At 40.9% G+C, this 20,275-nt stretch overlaps 1 protein-coding gene across 1 annotated transcript; it reads right to left on the bottom strand.

The window, feature by feature from the left end:
• Positions 1-2,925: 2,925 nt before the first annotated feature.
• On the bottom strand, positions 2,926-18,701 carry LOC112137432 (gastrula zinc finger protein XlCGF57.1-like). The gene is made up of 2 exons (XM_024259767.2): positions 18,058-18,701; positions 2,926-5,180 (listed from the first exon to the last, which is right to left on the bottom strand). The coding sequence occupies exons 1-2, from the start codon at positions 18,224-18,226 to the stop codon at positions 3,622-3,624; spliced, it is 1,728 nt and encodes a 575-aa protein (XP_024115535.1). The 5' UTR covers positions 18,227-18,701; the 3' UTR covers positions 2,926-3,621.
• Between the last annotated feature and the right edge of the window lie 1,574 nt (positions 18,702-20,275).

Raw genomic sequence — 20,275 nt, 5'->3', positions numbered from 1 at the left:
CCAAAGTGCTTCACAGTCACAGACCCATTCACCCATTCACACACACATTCACACACTGGTGGGGGCTCCGCTGCCGAACACTGGCGCCAACCTCCCACCAGAGGCAATTCAGGGTTCAGTGTCTTGCCCAAGGACACTTCGACACATGGGCGGGCAAGGCGGGAGTCGAACCCGCTCACTTCTGATCAGGAGTCGACCGCCCTACCACTGCACCACGGCCGCCCAAATAAAACCTTCTACAAACTTGATCCTTTCAAAGACCTGGATGGACAAATTCAATCAGATCAAAGAGGAGATTGAAAACCTGCAGAAACCAAAACCCAAGAAGAAATCTTTGATGCAGAGATTTCTTCAAAGACCTGAAAGACAGAATTTATCTAAACTGGATCCATTTGGGTTGTCTTAGTTTTGATACATTTGACAGAAAAACAAAGTGGGAGGAGTCGTCTTTATAAAGTTCACAAGAATCATAGAAAGAAGTTCTACATAATCTATATCTATACCTCCTTGATTCTAAAGTTTTTTCTAAAGTGAAGTTTCTAAAAGCTGCAAATGCAGTTACAAAGAATAGTCAGCATTTTAAAATGTTTGTAGAAGGTAAAGCAGCAACAATCAAACGAGCAGCAGGTCTTTTTAGTTCATCACTAGAATGAGATCCAGACTGAAGCTTTTGAAACATTGATCATTCCAGCTGAAACTCACTTTGATCAACTGTGGCAATGACTGGAGATTTCAGGACGTGGATTCAACAAATCCCACAGAGTTTGCTAAGAAGAAGAAAACTCATTTACTGAAAATCTGGGATGTTTTTAGGTCTGGGAGCTGAAAATGTCTGGAGCTGCTATCCTCCTCTGTGAACTCTGGATCTTCATCCCTGAAAGTCCATGTGAAGAGGAGAAATGCTTGCTCCTCTTCACACCAAGCAGGAGCAAGAACAGATTTGATTGTGGGAAAATGTTCCTGCATTTTCACTGAAAAGCTCATTATTGATCAAACTTTTCATTGTTAAATAATAACTCCGCCTCCATTTCCCCTGAATTTGAGTTGAAATCCAGAGTCGTGTCAAACCAAAGACTAAAAACAGGACTCGATGATTTCCTGCTTGATACTCAACTTAAAGGGGTTGGATTGGGGGGTTCAACCACCAAATGCAGTTGTGTCTGCAGCCACTGCTACCCCAGGGGTGGAGTCAAATATGGAGAACAATTTTCATCCACTCAGGTAAGTGACAGCTAGAGAGACTTGAACTTTCTGTTCTCCTATCCTCTGCTTCTCCTCTCCCCATGGACAAAGACCAAGTTCACTGATAAGGTAAGGGTTTTTCAGCCTCAGATGCTCCTCTCATTGACTGAATAGTAGAACTGGACTGAATGACCCCTCCCCCCTGGCGTTCCAAACAGGAAGTATCTGCTGGCTCCAAGAAGCCAAAATCCCATAGACTAGAGAAATAAACAGTTTTATCCAGTCATTCTATTGGTCAGAAGAACCATTCTGGCTCTGATACATTTTTATTAACATCTTCTTGCTAAACCTTTTATTATATTTTTCAAGTAAGTCAAGTTATGAACAGACCAATCAGATTCCTCAATAAAAGCATCTGGCCCCCACCTCGTACATTCAAAATGTTTGATTGACAGAATCTCCTTCAGTGGAAGGGGTGTGGCCTTCCAACAAACTCCTGATTGATGATAGTAGTTGATGTAAAAATGTGGACTCAGATGAGCTCAGCAGTCAGAACTGGACTTGAGGAGTCCAGCTTTGGAACCTTCAGAGAACCAACAAACAGCAGAAAGCCACACTGTGGGAAAGACTCCACACTTCTGACTGATGTTCACGTCCACTTTATTCTTCACAGGAAAGATTGGAACAGAACACTAACAACTAAAAAGAACAGAGAAACACTTCTAATCTCTGATACAAAACAGGAGTCACAACAACACAAACACCAGTCTGTTTCTTTATCCACCTCTTCATTAATACATTTTTACTAAACCTTTCCTTCAATAAACTGTTATTTGATAACACGACTCAACAAAATACAAACTGTAATTATTTTATATTTAGACATCCTTGAAATGTTCTCAAATCACATAATAAGTGTTAGCATTAGAGACATGTAAACATATTTCTAGTGTTGTCATGGTAACACACATTTAGACAGCATTGTCTCAACATAAACTGCAACCACAATGGTTAACTTAACAACTGTAAATTATATAATAAAATTCAAAAATCTACTCATAAAAATCAACCAACAAGAAGCAAACATCATCAAAAATGTTTTTTTTTTATCTGACTTTCATAATTCAAAACAACACATCTCTATTTAGAGGTACATACAAGAAATAATTTTATGAAAAAGTTTAATGCCATTTAATATTCATCACATAGTTTACAATCGGGACAATTATTTTTCAAGTAATTCAACAAGGGAAACACATGGTTACAGAATCATTACCAAATCAAATGCATCAAAACTTTATTTTGAGTAATGTGATCATAGTGGCTTTCCCACTCTCCTCTGGGGAGCGGGAGAGATTTCAGATCCCCGGTGGATCGCCCACGCTCCCACTCTTGGCTGTGGACCACGCCCCCGACACCATCCTGCATCTCTGAGTGAGAGTGATTCCTGCTGGGTCGTCTTTCCTCCTGGTCATGGACTGCACTTCTGCTTCATCTTGACTATGGACTTAATCATCACTTGTCCCTCAGCTTTATCTGAATGAACTCTTCTAGATACGTAGCTAATAAATAGAAGCTAATCTTTCTTTAACAGTTCTGGTGCCGCCTGTCCGTCCTGGGATAGGATCTCTCCTTCATGTGGGAATCCCTAAGGTTTCTTCTTTTTTTCTGACTCAGGTTTTTTTAGGGGTTTTTCCTTACCGGGAGGGAGGGTCTAAGGGCAGGGATAACCAGTTTATTTAGTCTTAGTTTTTAACTATTATTCATATTTTGAAGCCCAATGAGGCATTTTTCTTTGTGATTTTGGGCTATATAAATAAAATTGAATTGAATTAAACTGAATTGAATTGTGTGTAGACAGTTGTGTAAAAGTGTTTTAGAATCTTTCTATTGTACTGACTGAGACTGAGAGACCATTTAAAGCGGAGTCACCTTCGTGGTGCCCGCGGGCACCAGGTAGCCCTCAAGGGTCCTACAGGGTGCCCTCAGTTCTCTTCTAAAATGATCACAATTCACTTGTGAGCTGCGTCTGAAAATGTAACAATTACTGAGATTAATAAAGTGCTGAATATTGTTATTTGCTTCTTGCATTGTTGTAATTGTTATTTGCTTCTTGCATTGTTGTCATTGTTGATAATTATAGTGAGAAATCAGTGTCTAAATTTGTTATTTCAAAATGTTAACCCCTTGGTATGACTCGGTACCAATAAAGTAGCCCTCACTTTCAAAAAGGTTGGTGACCCCTGATTTAAACACTCAGTAAGGTCTTGGAAAGTGTGTGTAGTTAATTGCCAGATTATTGTTGGCCCAGTTGAGTTATAAAAAATGTTTTTTTTTTAATAATTCTTTATCTAAATGTTGTTGGAATTTTTTTCAACTTTGAGTTCTCATATGTATTTTAAGATTAAATATTTGACCAGAACTTCTATCACATTTTTTTTACTCAAAAATAGGCTTTTCTCCTGTGTGAGTTCTTGCGTGTCTTTTGAGATTAGATAAACGGCTAAAACTTTTGTCACATTTTTTACACAAAAAAGGCTTCACTCCTGTGTGAATTGTCATGTGTCTTTTGAGAGTACATTTATAACTAAAACTTTTATTACATTCCTTGCAGAAAAAAGACTTCTCTCCTGTATGAGTTCTTACATGTCTTTTGAAATAAGGTTCATGACTAAAACTTTTGTCACATGTTTTACACATAAAAGGCTTCTCTCCTATGTGAATTGTCATGTGTCTTTTGAGAGTAGAATCATAACTAAAACTCTTACCACATTCCTTACACAAAATAGGCTTTTCTCCTGTGTGAGTTCTTACGTGTGTTTTGAGATTATATATTTGAGTAAAACTTTTGTCACATATTTTACACAAAAAAGGCTTCTCACCTGTATGAGTTTGTGTGTGTCTTTTGAGAAGAGGTTTATGACTAAAACTTTTGCCACATTTTTTACACAAAAAAGGCTTCTCTCCTGTGTGGGCTCTTGTGTGTCTTCTGAGATTAGATATACGACTAAAACTTTTATCACATTTGTTACACGAAAAAGGCTTCTCTCCTGTGTGAATTGTCATGTGTCTATTGAGAGTAGATTTATGACTAAAACTTTTATCACATACCTTGCACAAAAAAGGCTTCTCCCCTGTATGAGTTCGCATGTGTCTTTTGAGATGAGGTTCATGATTAAAACTTTTGCCACATTTTTCACACAAAAAAGGCTTCTCTCCTGTGTGAGTTCTCATGTGTCTTTTCAGAGTAGATTTATGACTAAAACTTTTATCACATTCTTTACAAGAAACAGAGTTTTCACCAGGATGAGTTCTTATGTGATTTTTGAACTGTTGTGGTTCTTCCAGTTTTTGTTCTTTAATCTGTGAAGGTTCTTCTTCCTCCTGCTCTTCTTCAATCTGCAGAGGTTTTGGCTCCTCTTGTTTCTCCTCAATCTGTAAAAGTTCTGGTTCTTCCATTTCCTCTATAATCTTTTGAGGTTCTGGTTCCTCCTGTTCCTCATTAATCTGTAGAGGTTCTGGTTGCTCCTGATCTTTTTTAATCTGTAGAGGTTCTGGATCCTCTTGTTGCTCTTTAATCTGTAGAGGTTCTGTTTCCTCTTGTTCCTCTTTAATCTGTAGAAGTTCTGGTTCTTCCTGTTTTTGTACTTTAATCTGTGAAGGTTCTTCTTCCTCCTGCTCTTCTTTAATCTGCAGAGGTCTTGGCTCCTCTTGTTTCTCCTCAATCTGTAGAAGTTCTGGTTCTTCCTTTTCCTCTTTAATCTTTTGAGGTTCTGGTTCCTCCTGTTCCTCATTAATCTCTAGAGGTTCTGGTTGCTCCTGCTCCTCTTTAATCTGTAGAGGTTCTGGTTCTTCCTGCTCCTCTTTAATTTGTAAAGGTTCTGGTTCCTCCTGTTCTTCTTTAATCTGTAAAGGTTCTGATTCCTCCTGTTCCACTCTTAAATTATTCTGCTGGTTGTAAAGATTGTCCTCTTCACTCGCATAATGCTGGGGGAGGACTGCAGGGACAAAGACAAAAAAGGAGACCTTTTATATTTTAAAGGGTTTTGTGTATCGTCAAACACCAAGAAAAATCTAAATTATCTTATTTATTAAGCCCTGGACTTTAAAAACATAAAAAATTTAACTTTTTTAAAGTTAAGACAATAAGAGGTGATGTCAGTCTTCATGTAACCCTGACATGTTTCACTGGGCCACTACCAAGGCTATCGCGGGATTTACTGTAGTTATCGCGAGACTGCACGGGAGTATCGCGAGACTTTGTCCACAAGGGGGCATGCGCAGTTAATGTTGATGACGGAAGTCAGATGAACTGTCGCCACATTCGCCAGGAGCTGAGTGGTTTGAGAATTATAACGGGGAACTGATGAGCGTTTTGTTCCTACCGTGTTATCTTTGCAAAACACTCATTTATATATCCGGACAGTCAGCTGATGCTGGCGTTAGTTGGGCTTGTCTGGTTAAACAGGTCGTGTAGGGTTTTGTTATTTGTTTGCACAATGGGTTTAAAATGCTGACGTGTCTTTTGTCACTGATTAATTAACCTTTTTACTGGGTTATATTCGCTGAATTTGTTCATTATGTTTGATATAGAGGCCCTGCGACAGACTGGCGACCTGTCCAGGGTGAACCCCGCCTTCGCCCATCAGTAGCCGGGTTAGGATCCGGCACCCCCGCAACCCCGAAAGGGAAAAAGCGGACAAGATGAATGAATGAATGTTTGATATAGAGTACTGTAGTTTTGAACTATAGTTTTTGTTTACTTTGTTTTGTTTATTCTTGAATCCATATGTGTTCTTCTTCAATGCCCTCTTCCATTATAAAAGTAAGTTATTGTTGGTCCTTTTTTGTGCAGGTCAGGTTCTAGAGCACGGGTGGCCGAAGTGGGGCCCGTGGGCCAAATTTGGCCTGCTGAAGGTTATCTTTTGCCCCGCCAAGTGTGGCTGTGGAAGCCGTGTGTGTCTTGCAACCGAGCGTGTTGCTTGCAACACATTTGGACAAGCTAATTCCTGAACAGTGTGCTCTCTTTGAAAAATTCCAAAAGTTTCTGAAAGCTTAGACATTGTGCTTTCTAATGTCAATATCAGGTCATTAAGGTAATTTTACTCAGGAGCCTGCGCAGAGCGGCTTTGTTTACCGGTGTGACAGACCGAGCGGCGGAAATGCAGAGAGCGGATCGGGCAAAAAGAGCTTTTTTAACGGAAAGACAACTGTCGAAATATTACCTTCATGGAGGTTCAGAGAAGACGTTGAGCCCAAAGGACCAACAGAAGGAGTCATTTTTGGTGAGAAAAGGTAAAGTTTGTTGAGCTACAATTCTGTTTTTTTCTGAAGGAATCAAGCAGTTGCTAGGTAGTTTTTACGCTGAAACACAAACTGTGTGAGAGAAATGTCATTCAAATGTACAAAAACACAAATGATGCCGGCACGCACAGACAAAGCGGCCCGGAGCTCCTACTCCTTCACACTTTTTGTGGTGTTGTGTAAGGCTGGATCTAGGCATGGGCACGGTGGGGCATTGCCCCCCCAAATTTCAGGACTGCCCCCCCAAACGTGATGCCATGCAAACAAGAAAAACAGAGCGTTCTCTGCTCTCTCTGGCTCCCATTCAAAGTAGCTGATATAAAAAATAGCTGCTGGGTTAATTTAATGTCCACTGTCGCAGAGAAATAAATAAAATTGAAATGAAAGTTAACTTTTAAAGACAACAATAACATAACAGATTATTTGAAATCTTGTTCATTTATACATCATTGATTTACCACTATGTATTAAAAAGTAAACTCATGTCTATAAAGAAAATACATTACGACATTTAAATAATTATTCTGATGTTGATTAATATTTATAGTGTATTGAGTAATTTAGTGAAAATAACAAGAAAAGATTAAACAAAATACCAAAACTACACAACAGTATTTCAAATGCTGGATTTGAACTAATTCCCTGCTGATGAAAATACATTCTGTTATCACTAAAGATTTTCTCATCCATGGATTTTTTAAGCAATTTTGAAACAGGAATCAAGAGTTGTTGGTTTGGTACATTGATGACGACAAAAAAACATTTTTTTATCATCTGCCACAAAGAAAGTGTGTTGGCTGTTTTAATAGTTAAATAGTTTAGTATTTATAAACTAATCTTAAATAAAGTGACAAAATACATACAATAAATAAAAATACAAAAAATACCCAAAATAATAAATGGCTAAACAGAACATTAAAATAAGTAAATAAAAAGCAACAAGAAAATACATAAATATATGTTTTAAGACAAAAAATAAACCAAATAGAAACTATTGCAAATTAATAACAATGACTTAAAGTAATAAATAAATAAGTAAATAAGATGTTCTTAAAAAGACCAAAAAGAGACGGATAAGCAAACAGTCTTTTGATTTGGATGTCAGCTGGACGAGGAAGTGAAGATCTTCATGGACAGAACTTCCTCCAAAATCCTGATTCTTTCTCCTTCCAGTTCACCAAAGACTCTTTTAGCTAATTCTCCAATGTTTATTGACGTAGCTGTGATCAATACATTCAATCAATATTAGAGATAAGTTGTAGAAAATAATTTCATAAATCTTATGTAGTTAATGCTACTGGGCATAGTGTGGGTAAATAGAATTAAATGAGGGTTTGTTTAGACAACTGTTAATGTAAATGTGTATGTGTTTTTGTTTATATATACCTAAGTAAAACCTAGCAGGATTTTTATGTTTATTTTTCTTGTTTGATACATTTTGATTTAATTTGGTTTATTTAGTAGTAGGGGCAGATAATACAAGTTTTCTTCTTTCTGCTCCTTTTCATTTATTAACTGTTTATGTGCATATAGTATTATTTTGATGTTATGTATCGTTATTAAATGAAACTTAAAAAAATCATAGGTTTCTCAGAGTAATGAAAGCTAACATCAAAATGCTCTTTCATTGATTTACAATCCTTTCCAACTGCGGTCAAATGAGCCGCCGTTCACATTTCCGTGGTCACATCAAGAAGTTTCGTGGAGTCTGGTGGAGATTTTCCAGCGTTCTCAGTCCTGCTACCGTAAGTATTGGATGAAACTCACACCAAAAATCCAGTGATGCTGATTTGACCACAGAAATGTGAACAGCGGCTCATTTGACTGCAGTCAATGTGAAGATACCATCTTCTCTTCTCCAGAACCTGAACTAGACACTAGGAACAGATGAGGGTTTAGTGCATGTGCAGCAGAGCTGTTGATGGAAAGAAGATCTTTCATTCAAAAAGTGTAATTGACTGACATTTGAAAGGAGAAATACTCGGAAATGCAAAAAGAATTACATTTGTTCTCTTTCAGAAGAAAAATGACACACAGACATGATAAAAACTAAAAACAGGATTTTTATCAGAGGGGGACTTTTTATAGGCTTGGGAGGATTTTACACCAGAACCATTTTGTATCCCTAAACTTGCCCCCCCTGATATTCTGTTTGCACCCCCAATAAGGGCTGGCTAGATCCGGCCCTGGTGTTGTGTATCATTTCACACAGTCTTGGCACATTTCAGTACAGCAGGGATGAGCTACTGCAACTGCGCTATGGAGTTTTTCAGCTGACACCCGAGTATCTCATCCCTCCGGAGATCGTCAATCAACCCCTGGGGTTACCCGCTGCAGCAGGCCAGAAGGGAAGCGCTGTGAGGGGAGGCAGAAGAGAGGCAAGCGAGGGGGCGTGTGGGCCCAGCTAAGGGCTAGCCCCTTTAAACCACCACTCCTGACCATATTTATCACCAAAGCTCGTTCGATCCGTCACAAACTGGATGAAATACGACTGCATATTGCCATTTGACGGACTTTTAACACCTGCTCGTGCATGATTTTCACTGAAACCTGGCTGGACAGCTCCCTTCCCGACGCGGCTATTGAGCTAGCGGGCCGCACCGCCTACCGAGCCGACAGGACTGCGGACTCTGGTAAGAAGACCGGCGGGGGACTGTGCATTTATATTAACAATTCATGGTGCACGAATGTAATGGTAATGGATAAACTGTGTTGTGCAGGGGCAGAACTGTTGCTGTTAAAGTGCCGTCCATTCTGTCTCCCTCGGGAATTCTTTGGCGTTTACAACTGCGCTGTTTACATCCTACCATATGGTAACGCCAAGGAAGCATTAGCACAAGTGAGCAGCAGCATTAACAACAGCCTGTTAGCATATCCGGACAGTGTTTTTATTGCGGCTGGAGACTTCAACCATGCAGATTTAAAATCTGTACTTCACAAATTCCATTGAAATGTGAAGTGTGCTACCAGAGGAGATAGAATCTTAGACCAGGTGTATACCAATGTGGCAGAGACCTGACAGAGCCCAGATCTTACAATCAGAACTGTGAGAACATGGCCGCAGGATGCTGTTCCTATGCTACAGGACTGTTTCCACCACACAGACTGGGAAGTATTCAAAGACTGGGTATGTGACACTGTCAATCGTGTCACATTGGACAGTTACACCTCCACTGTCTTGAATTACATCGGTTTCTGTGTGGACAATGTAACAAGCTGGAAACAATTCTGCGTGTTCAACAATAATCCACCCTGGATGACACGCAGAGTTAAAGAACTTATCCAAGCTAGGAATGTTGCATTCAAGTTGGGGGACCAGAAGGCATACAGCGTTGCCAGGGCTAACTTGAGGAGGGGCATCAATACTACCAAAGGATATTACAGGAGGCATATTGAGGCCAGGTTTGAAAACACCACAAACCCAAGGCAGGTTTGGGAGGGCATCAGGGCTATTACGGACTACAGGAGGAAACCACCAGCCCCCTCAGCTGACAGTCCTACTCTGGCCGAGGACCTAAACCTCTTCTATAAAAAAAAAAAAAAACCTGTTGTTGTTTTCTTGTTTTTTACCATGTATTTTGTATGTATTGTTCAAAATAAAGGACTAACTAACTATGCTCGTTTCGACAGGAATAACACCGACCCTGTCCTGTCCCCTCATCGACTGACCCTGCTCCAGTCCTACGCACTCATGAGGTGAGATGTGTGTTTCGCAGCATTAACATCAGGAAGGAGGCTGGACCAGGAGTACTGGGCCGGGTTCTAAAGGACTGCGCTGTGGAGCTGGCGGAAGTCTTCACCTCTATATACAATGCCTCGCTGTCTTGTTCACTGGTTCCAGCTTGTTTCAAAGCAGCAACCATTGTTCTGATTCCAAAACAGTCAAACATCACATGTCTGAATGATTACAGACCTGTGGCGCTCACTTCCATTACCGCCAAATGCCTCGAGAGACTGGTTATAAGACACGTCAAAGCCGCTTAACAATCATCCCGGGACTCACACCAGTTTGCATATAGAGAGAACCGGTCAACTGAGGATGCCATCACCATAGTGCTTCACACACTACTGGAGCACCTGGAGCACAAGAACACCTATGCCCGGCTCCTCTTTGTAGACTACAGTTCAGCTTTCAATACCAAATACAAACTCAGGTCCAAACTTCACCAACTCCTCTATGTGCAACTAGACTGTGGACTTTCTCACTAACCGTACACAGAGTGTCAGAGTGGGCAAGAACACCTCCTCTACCCTGGTTGTCAACACCAGGGTCCCTCAAGGGTGTGTTCTGAGCCCTCTGCTATACACTCTCTTCACCCATGACTGCCTTTCCTCTTCTGAGTCTAATCAAATCATTAAGTTCGCCGATTACACTACAGTGCTTGGTCTCATATCCAACAAAGATGAGAGTAACTACAGGAGTGAGGTACAACACCTAGAGTCATGGTGCCACAACAATAATTTGGCTGTAAACTCTAAAAAGACCAAGGAGATTGTTGTGGATTTCCGCAGGAAAGGTCATAACAACCATCTTCCTCTCCTCATTGGCAACGAGGCGGTGGAGAGGGTGAGCAGTTTTAGATTCCTGGGGATAACTGTGACTGAGGACCTGTCCTGGGGCAATCACATCACCTCAGCCGTACGGAAGGCCCAACAGCAGATCTACTAACTGAGGAAATTGAGTAACGCTCACATTCCCAGAACTTTGATGTTGAATTTTTATAACTGTGCCATCAGTAGTGTTCTGACATATGGATTGCTAGTGTGGTTCTCCAGCTGCACTAAGGCTGAACAACAGGCACTCCAGCAGGTGGTGAAAGCAGCCAGTAGAATCATTGGAACAACTCTGCCAGGAATCAGCACCATCTACTCCACTCGCTGTCTGAGAAGAGTCCACAACATCCTGCGGGACCAACATCACCCGGCATGCCACCTCTTTCACCTGCTGCCCTCAGGGAGAAGGTACAGGTCCATACAGGCCAGAACATCCAGACTGGGCAACAGTCTGCATCCACAGGCTGTGAGGCTTCTGAACTCTGCCCCTCTCCCCTCTTTCACGGTCAATAACCATATAACCATATCCAACTTTTAAATAGCATTGAACTGGTTGCATTGTTGCATTATGTCTCTTTTTCTCTCTCTCCCTTGCCTTCCCCCCCTCTTCCCTCTCTGCTAACAGATCATTACCGTATCTAGATCATAACTGTATCTTCTATATTACAATAACACTGAACTGGTTGCATTGTTGCATTTTATCATGATTCTCAGGTCTCTGTCTGAACGTCCCTGGAACTGTTTCACTCTGGATCAAATGTGTACACTGGGATATGGGGTATTTATTATTATTATTTATGAAGTATGGAGTATAGAAGCTCTAAAAGCAATTTCGTTGTTATTCTGTGGCAATGACAATTAAATAAAATGAATTACCCGTTTCTCATTAATTTTTTTATGGTTTTCCAAAACTCGCTGGTTGTAATATACTTAAAAGTTTCAAAGACAAATGTAACTTACTTAGGGATAATCCATGATCCGTTAGCGGTTTGGACCATGGTTTTGGCCACACGTAGCGCGGATCACCCCCCCCTCCCGCCGCCGCTGCATTCCTAATGCCCATTATTAAAATCAATTCTGTCCACACCGAATACAGTTGACATCAAATTTATGTACTGTCTTTGTTTTAACATCTATCTAAGTTGCTTCTTGACGATTATCCATAACCCCAAACTCCCGCCATGTATGTAAAGAGCAAAAACTTTTCTCGAGCTCGTCATGGATGACATGCATACCGAGAGATTGGGTTTATTTATTTTGAAGAGCTGAATAAAAGCATCGGTACACGTCTCCGTGACCTGGTTCAGATCTCCTTGTGAGAGGCATTAGCTGTCCAGCAGCCGCTGCTCCGTTACAGGGACGTGCAGGCAGGGGAAGGTAGTACAGCAAGGGCCAAAATTGTTTGGAAAGTGGGCATGGTGGTGCTTCATCTGCACATGTACCCCAGATAATAATCATTGTTTGAATTACCCAAATGTTCCCACAGTTAGCTTCAATACTACAATTAATACAAAAAAAGAACATTTTATTTTAACTTTTTCATTTAAGAAATAATTTGGACATCAACATTCTTTTCTCTCAGGTTTTTAGGTTTGGTCTCTAACAATGTTCCCTCTAAACTGCGCACGTGCGCAATTGCACACTGCTCCCACGCCCGTTGCGCACAGAAAATCTATTCTGCGCACAACATAAAATTTATTCTAAACTTTAAATAAAATTATCATATAAGTAGGGCTGTCAGATTTGTCACGTTAAAAACGCATTAATCTGACATGTGCTTGACGCCGACAATTTTTTTTGACGCATTAATCGCGGATTTTCTCATACGTGCCTTTCCATACCGCGCGCGGGCGTCCCGCCCTTTAACTCACCGGCTGCTCTCACTAGATCACGGGCGGGTCTCCAGCCACTGAGCTGCGAGCTAAAACCGGCCGGCGCTAGGACCTGGAGAGCTCCTGCACCCTAACGCGGCTCCGGTTCACGTCCAGAACCACGTCTGGTGGTACCGGCTCGCGTCCGGCGCCGCGTCCCGAGAGCTGCGGACCCCCGACGTTCCGAACAGCAAGCGCACCGGGGGACGTTTTAAATGTTCTGGAGGTTTATGCGTGATCCAGCCCCAGCATAGCGGTCTGTCTGCCGGCATATTCATGGCGTGAGCTCCGCTGGACACGTCGCTGCATCGAGCTGCAGCCAGAGAACGCGGCGGCAGTAACAGACTGTCAAACTATCCACAGTGTATCCCGCTTTTCTCAGTCTTTAATGTTTTAAAAAACAAAAGTTAATAGGAAATGATAAATCTCTATTTCATTTATTACTGTAGTTCAGCAGAGGAGGAAAAGATTTGGTCCTGACAAAAAATGAACATGAAAGTGTTATGGAAATGTTATTTTTGATGTTTTTTATTTTATTTTACTGAACGTTGATTGAAGTTTTGAATTTAAAATGCCCTTCACTTGCACTTGGGCTTTTGTAAGGCAAGGCAAGTTTATTTGCATAGCACACTTCACGTACAGAGACAATTCAAAGTGCTTTACATAAAACATTAAAAGAAACAATCAAAAGAAATAGTAAAAATGTGATCATTAAAATAAAATTAAAAGAAAAGCAGGACTCGCTTCCTGAATGTTTCTTACTTTTCATTGTAATTGTTGCAAATCACTCACATTGAACACAATTTGATGAACATTTATTAGTTTCATTCTTTTAATAAGCTACATGACTTGTTAAGATAAGAGATTTCAGACAGTTGAAATATAGACGTGAATACAGAGTGAACCCTCATTGTTGTTAATGGTGGTCGAAGGAGCGCTCAGTGAGTTTCTGTTTGCTCAGACGCACAAAAAATTAGAGGGAACATTGGTCTCTAAACATGTAAATGTAACCAGAACATTACATTTTTGCTTTTGTTCAAAGTTAAAAGATGTGTGAGTGTACATTTATGCTTTAAAGTGCTATATATATGTATTTTCAAATATATGTTTTAAAGCGTTTCAAAAAAGTAATTTTTGGCTTTTAACTTCTTGTTTTTTCCAATTTTTTTTTTTTTTTCGCTTTTTACTGACCTGAAAAATTATCCAAACAGTGACTCTAAAACCGTGACACGATCCGAACCGTGAGTTTTGTGATCTGTTACACCAATAGGTGAAACAACCTACAAGTCAGCCCTGGGCTTCTTTTTGTGTTAGATATTCCGTCACTTCCGATGTTTTAGCTGCCTTTTTTAAGATAGCCAAGATGGAGGAACAACAGCAAACGGATGAAGTCAAAAGACCACCTCCGAGTCTCTCATAGAATCTCAGTTTGCCGTTTTCATTGGAAGAAAGATTTTTTTTTAGCTTGCTCTTGTTGTTCTATCAGTGAGCTTTGCTGTTAAATGTTTCAAAGACAAATGTAACTTTTTATTCTTACTAATGTGTGTTACCTTACTGAATACAGAATGAAAATAAATGAATTAAAACATATTCTTCAGTTTATACATTTATTTCATGACATGAAAAAAAATATTTTGTTTGGCCCATGAACTGGAATCCTATTTAGATTTTGGCCCCTAGAGCGAAAAAATTTGGCCACCCCTGTTTTATTCTAGATTTTGGTTGTACAAATAGAATGAAACACCAGATCCATCTTCATGACTTGACACCATTCAAGCATCGAGCCAGACCAATACAACCAAATGACATTGAAGCTGTGCGGAGACATATGCAAGATCTGCTAAAGGCTGGAGAAATTAGGGAATCTGAATCTTCTTTTTCCTCCCCAACTGTTGTTGTACAGTCAGACCCATTCACCCATTCACACACAGGTGGTGGCTCCGCTGCCAAACACTGGCGCCAACCTCCCACCAGAGGCAATGGTGGCGATTCCTGTCCTGTGATGATTCCTCTCCATCGGATTATTTTGTTGTCAAGGTTTTTGAAGTCGACTGTAAAACACTGCGTCTCCTTTTGGTACTTTTTTGGACCTCCATCATTCATTACTCGAGAAGACTCAATTCATAGTGATGGCACATGTCTGTCACGCCGTATGTCAGGTGACTTCCAATCCAGTAATATATGTCATTGATTACAAGAAAACACACCGGGGAGGAGGAGGAGGAGGAGCAACAGCAGCTCGGATTTAAAGTCACAGCAGTCAACAAGCTTTTGCCTTCTCGCTCTTGCAGCTTTTGGTAGAAGATCGTGATAAAACGATCTCTTAAAATGACCGATTGTCAGCTTTGGAGATCGTAAGACGGTTTTATATCGTCTATGTCTTACACCAACTAGATTTGATCTGTTTTTAAAGCGTTTTAAATTTCATCTTAATTCAGCTGGTTTTAGGCAAAATCTAAAAACTTGTCATTTTCTAGGACATAGTTTCTGCAGAGCAGCAGGAGTTCATTAGAAATTTACCTCTGAGTTGTGGGTGGGACTGTTGGTGTGAAGTAACTCCTCTGATATCCAATGAAATCTTGTTAACGCTCTCTCTCTAGCTTACAGCCCCTCACACCCCCAAGCTAACATTACAGTGTAATAAAAAAGTGAGCAATATAGTTTCTATCCAGCCGTACAGTTCCGATCCAAATTAAAGCACAGACAGGAAAACAAAGACGTTCATGGATCTATTTGTCTTCAAGATTGATCAGAATGGGGCAGAGCAGCAAGACTTAGGCTCCACCCATTTCACTTGCTGTCCCAAATTTAAGCTTTTTCAAACTGCACATTTTTATTATTTTTCATATACTATTTACACTTAATAGTTTGTCTTTATAAAAAATGAGCTTTATGTTTACCAGTTTGTAAATTAATCATTTTCAAGTCTAAATTCAGATATTGACAGCAAATAAAAAGCAAAGTGACCATGTAAAAGTGCTGAGTTAAATATAATGAGAAGATCGGTGAACCAAACTTTTGTGCTGGTGCATCTAAGAAAAAAAGTTAGGCGCACCGGTGCAACCAGTACAAAAAGTTAGTCTAGAGCCCTGCAGTATTTCCATGTTTTCTGGCAGAACCACCGATCTTTTGGTTTCATGGAGGATGACCGTCGAATTAGACGTCAGATCAGACTAAATGACCTGCTGGTAATCAGATGACTTAGCGGAGGAAGATAAACTAACCAGGACTTCTTCAGTAGCGGCGAGCAAAGAGGAAAGATTCCAGCGCCAAATCCCCATCCGGTAGGCAGACAGGGACATTTATACGTAGTTATAGATCCAAAACAAAAGGAATTGCGCTGTCGGCTCTACAGTTGTAATGTTAATATATGCGAGTTCCGGCGTCTACCAGAAGTTTCACCCATAATTCACGCAAAAGCTCATGGGGCGTAGGAATAAGGTCAATACAAAAGCTTTTGGTTAATATTTCAACAAAACCCTCAAACTCATCTCAACTCCAGAACCACAATCGAGTCCCCGCCCCCCTGCGCGCGGCTGTCACGAACACGCGCAGTCTCTCCTTCTCTCCTCTTTCAGCCCCGCGTGACACGTGACGCGCGGCAATAGACAGACTGTCTCCTTTTTTCTTTTTTCATGGAGGTTCTCCTCTAAATCAGGTTTTAAACTCCTGATTTTAAAGCGTGTCTTCTCTCCCTCACACTCTGTGGATCTGTCGGTCACAAACAGCTGAAGAATAATCCAGTCGGACCGAACCATTTTCAATGTAGAGGAGGGGGGTCCGGTGACGACGTTTCCAAAACAAAATATATAAACATCGTTACCTTGACATTAAAAATAAAAGTATTTGCGATTATATATTGGTTATTGGTTTACTGAAATAATGTTTTCTGTTGTGTCCTTTTGTCATCATTCGGGGCCTCCGTGCCCCCCCTCTCCGTCTGGGCTCCTAGAATCAGCCGCTCCGTAAGAAGAAGAAGAAAAAGAAGCGGCTCTTCCGGGGGTTTCTCCCGTGTTCATTTAAAACGAAAGTTTATCATAATAGACTCATTTCACTATCGAAAAAAAGTAATATCGCAATAACGATATTTATCGTTTTATCGCCCAGCCCTACTTTAAATAGACTACAAGATCAGCCTAAATGTTCACTATTGAGAGTAAATTCCCTCAGATCTTACTAAAATGTTTTCTAGACATTCTCCTTCATCAGCTGAAAGTAATATTTGTAAAAAATCACATTCTTGTTTTTCCAGCTCTGTTTGTTTGTAGCACAGCAGTAAACAGACATCTGGACCATTCCAAGATGGCGTCCAACTTTGCGTTTGTAACAAGCTAGCATGTCATCTCTGGTGATATAGAACTCACTAAGCGTGTTTGAGATGACCAAGGCGGACCCGGCGCTGCGCAGATCGCCTGCAGCGCAGTGTATGCTGGGTAGTTTCTGTCACTGACGTCACATGTGTGCTGTCATGAAGTATCACTGGAAAAGGGCGGGTTCAAGGCGCCTTCCTAAGCCAGCGCAGCCAGAAAATAGGTACTGCGCTGGCTTCAAGCCGCCTTCAGGAGTACAAAACAATGCATTGTGGGAAACGGTGTCCTGAAAGTTCTCGTAGTTCGATGTAAAATAATTGGCGCTAAATGAAGGAAATCGGTGTATTTTGTTTTTACTCTTTCTGGAAGGCAGTGAATCACTGATGAAAACATTTCAAATAATCTGTGGTTATATCTGTGATTGTTGACTTAAAATTAACTTTCTATTTTATCTGTTTATTTGGGACAGTGCACATTAAATGAATCCCGCGGCTATTGTTATCTGCTTTACTCTGAAAGATGTTAAAATAATATAACAGACACAACAGCACAAATCATGCAAGGAGGAGTGGCATATTAAAATTCAACCGAATGATGAGGACAACCCCCAACTCATTGATCTCGTACAGTCTCGCCGTTCATCTTCATCTCAGGCGCATCTCCTGCAGCAGCTTAGTCTCGCCGACGATGCAGGCGAGGCGCTGGGGGATCTCAAACACACCTATTGATTGGAGCTATCCAGCCACACAGTTTGTATCCAGATAGCAGCTCAGACGAGGAAAACAAAGACGTTGATGGATGAATTTGTCTGCAGGAGGATGCAGTGAACAACATACCTGCAACGTGGAGCTGAAGCTGCGGGTTCCAGGTGATATCCAGCAGTCTGCGCTGACCACAGAGCTCCTCATTCTCATTCTGGACGATGGTTCCTTCACAGAGTCTGAAGGTTTCTTCAGCAGCAGAAAGTTGTTCTCTGACAGACTCTTTCTGAGCAAATGAAGACATGGTTCCTGCAGCTGCAGAAGATCTTCAGCTCCAACAAACACCAAAGTCCTCTGAACAGCAGCAGCTCCGATCATCTGCTAGTCTCACAATCACAGCCACGTTGTCTTTACGTTCAACACGAATTCATTCACTTACGACACTTTTGCTAAACAGGATTGTAAGAATTCGAGCCACGTATCGTCCTTTCTGTCCAAAAACCTCACGAACTTCCAAACAAAACACCGCCGTCCTCTCAGAACAAGCTATCGCTGCTAGCGCCTCGCGCTGTTTACTTCCGGGTCATGTGAGGAAACTTTATTAAAAAAAAAAAAAAAAGTAAAAACGGCTTAGCTAGATCTCAGTATAGTTTAAAATATCTGAAAAAAAAACGTTTTAAATTCAGGAAATAATTAAAATATTACAGCCTAAATGGAAAATAAAAACCGTTTTGGGTAAACCATAGACTGTAAAAACAATGGACAGATGGAGCACTGAGGTCCCCCATTGGAAATGCATTACTTCCTCTCCTCACAAAAGTAGGCCGCCGCTTTCACCGTCAATTCCTGAAATGGATATCGCCATTTGCAAACAATCTTCAGCGATTGGTCTGAGTCATAGCTGAGTCATCAAATCTACAGGAAGTACTGTCACCAATCAGGAGTGAGATTATTGCAACCGTCTGCCTCTTTCCATGCCTCTATCACAAGACCGTAGGATGTAAACAGCTTCTACTTTAATAACGGCGGCTCGGGAGAATCGTACAAGTCATTGTTGAATCCTTTGAGGGAGAACCATTCCAACATTTAATTCTGTCAGCGGTCCTTTGGGATTTACTTACATTTATTCCTTTTTGTCGAGATAAAAGGAGCATTTGGGGACGCCGTGCCCAAACTGCGCGCCCCCCCCTCACGCACGTCGCAGCGTTACTTCATATGCGCGGCCAGGTTACAGTCTGATCAGATGCACGTGAGAAGCGTGTTCAGCGGTATTTAAAATAAATAACCATCCTAACAAGAGAACAGCTGGATCTTTTTTCTGTTTGAAGATACGACCAGGTCCAAGTTTGTCTCGCGGTCCTCAGACGGCTGCGTCTAATTCAGGCTGAAGCTGGAAAAGTGCGGCGAAGAGGAAACTTTGGTTGGTGGTTTTATGTGCATATATGCAACTTATAATTTATAAGCTACAATCAAAACAGTGAAATAAAGAAAAACGAACGTTAAACAAAGAAAAAATTCCAAAGCACATAACTTCAGAGTGAAATCTATCTCTACAGAGTAAATCCTCATCTAAAAATGTCGACAGCATGCTCCTCTTGTTGTTTCAAACTGCTGCATCAGTACATTCCATTGAGGAAAACAACAGTAGGACAATGACTGGTACATTGTTGAATTGTAAAGTAGGTGTTAAAAGGTCTTCACGGACCCATTGATGAAGTCTGCTCCCATTGGCTACCCGTCATCTGTCAATCAAACCCCCCAGACGTTCAACGTCAGACCCACAAACGCTTATTGAGCCATCTGATTGGTCAATTTATAACTCTAATAACTTGTGATAATGGAAAAAAAAATCTTTAAAAAAAAATAGGATTAGAAAAAAGAAGTAAATCAGAAAGCAGCAGAGGAAGAATGATTATTCTGAGATATAAAATGACTGAGAAATAACTGTCTGTTTCTCAATGTAAGTCAATGGGACTTTGGCCTTTTTGCAACCCAGTGGTACTTCCTATATGGAACACGGAAGGAGGGGGGCTTGCTCTGTCCAGGTATTCTTATATACAGTCTATGGTTAAAGGGTTAGGATCTTTAAAGTCAGAGGCTGTGCTCTGGTGCCCCCTAGTGGTGCAAATGCACTATTACATTATTGCTATCTATAAACATCATTTCTAAAGGTCTCTTCGGTTTCTATATCTTCAATTAGGGGTTTAATCTGAGGCATTTAAAGGAACTAAAGCTCAAATTGGGTTCAGTGACCGTATTGACTTCAATCTCTCCTTCTGCTTTCTTCCTTACCCCTCTCCTCTTCCTTGCTCTGCTCAGCTCTGAGTCCAGAGCAAACAGCCAAACGCCACTC

This window comes from Oryzias melastigma, linkage group LG24, assembly GCF_002922805.2.
Source record: "Oryzias melastigma strain HK-1 linkage group LG24, ASM292280v2, whole genome shotgun sequence".
Taxonomy (NCBI): Eukaryota; Metazoa; Chordata; class Actinopteri; order Beloniformes; family Adrianichthyidae; genus Oryzias; species Oryzias melastigma.
This window is presented reverse-complemented; position numbering and strand designations above follow the sequence as displayed.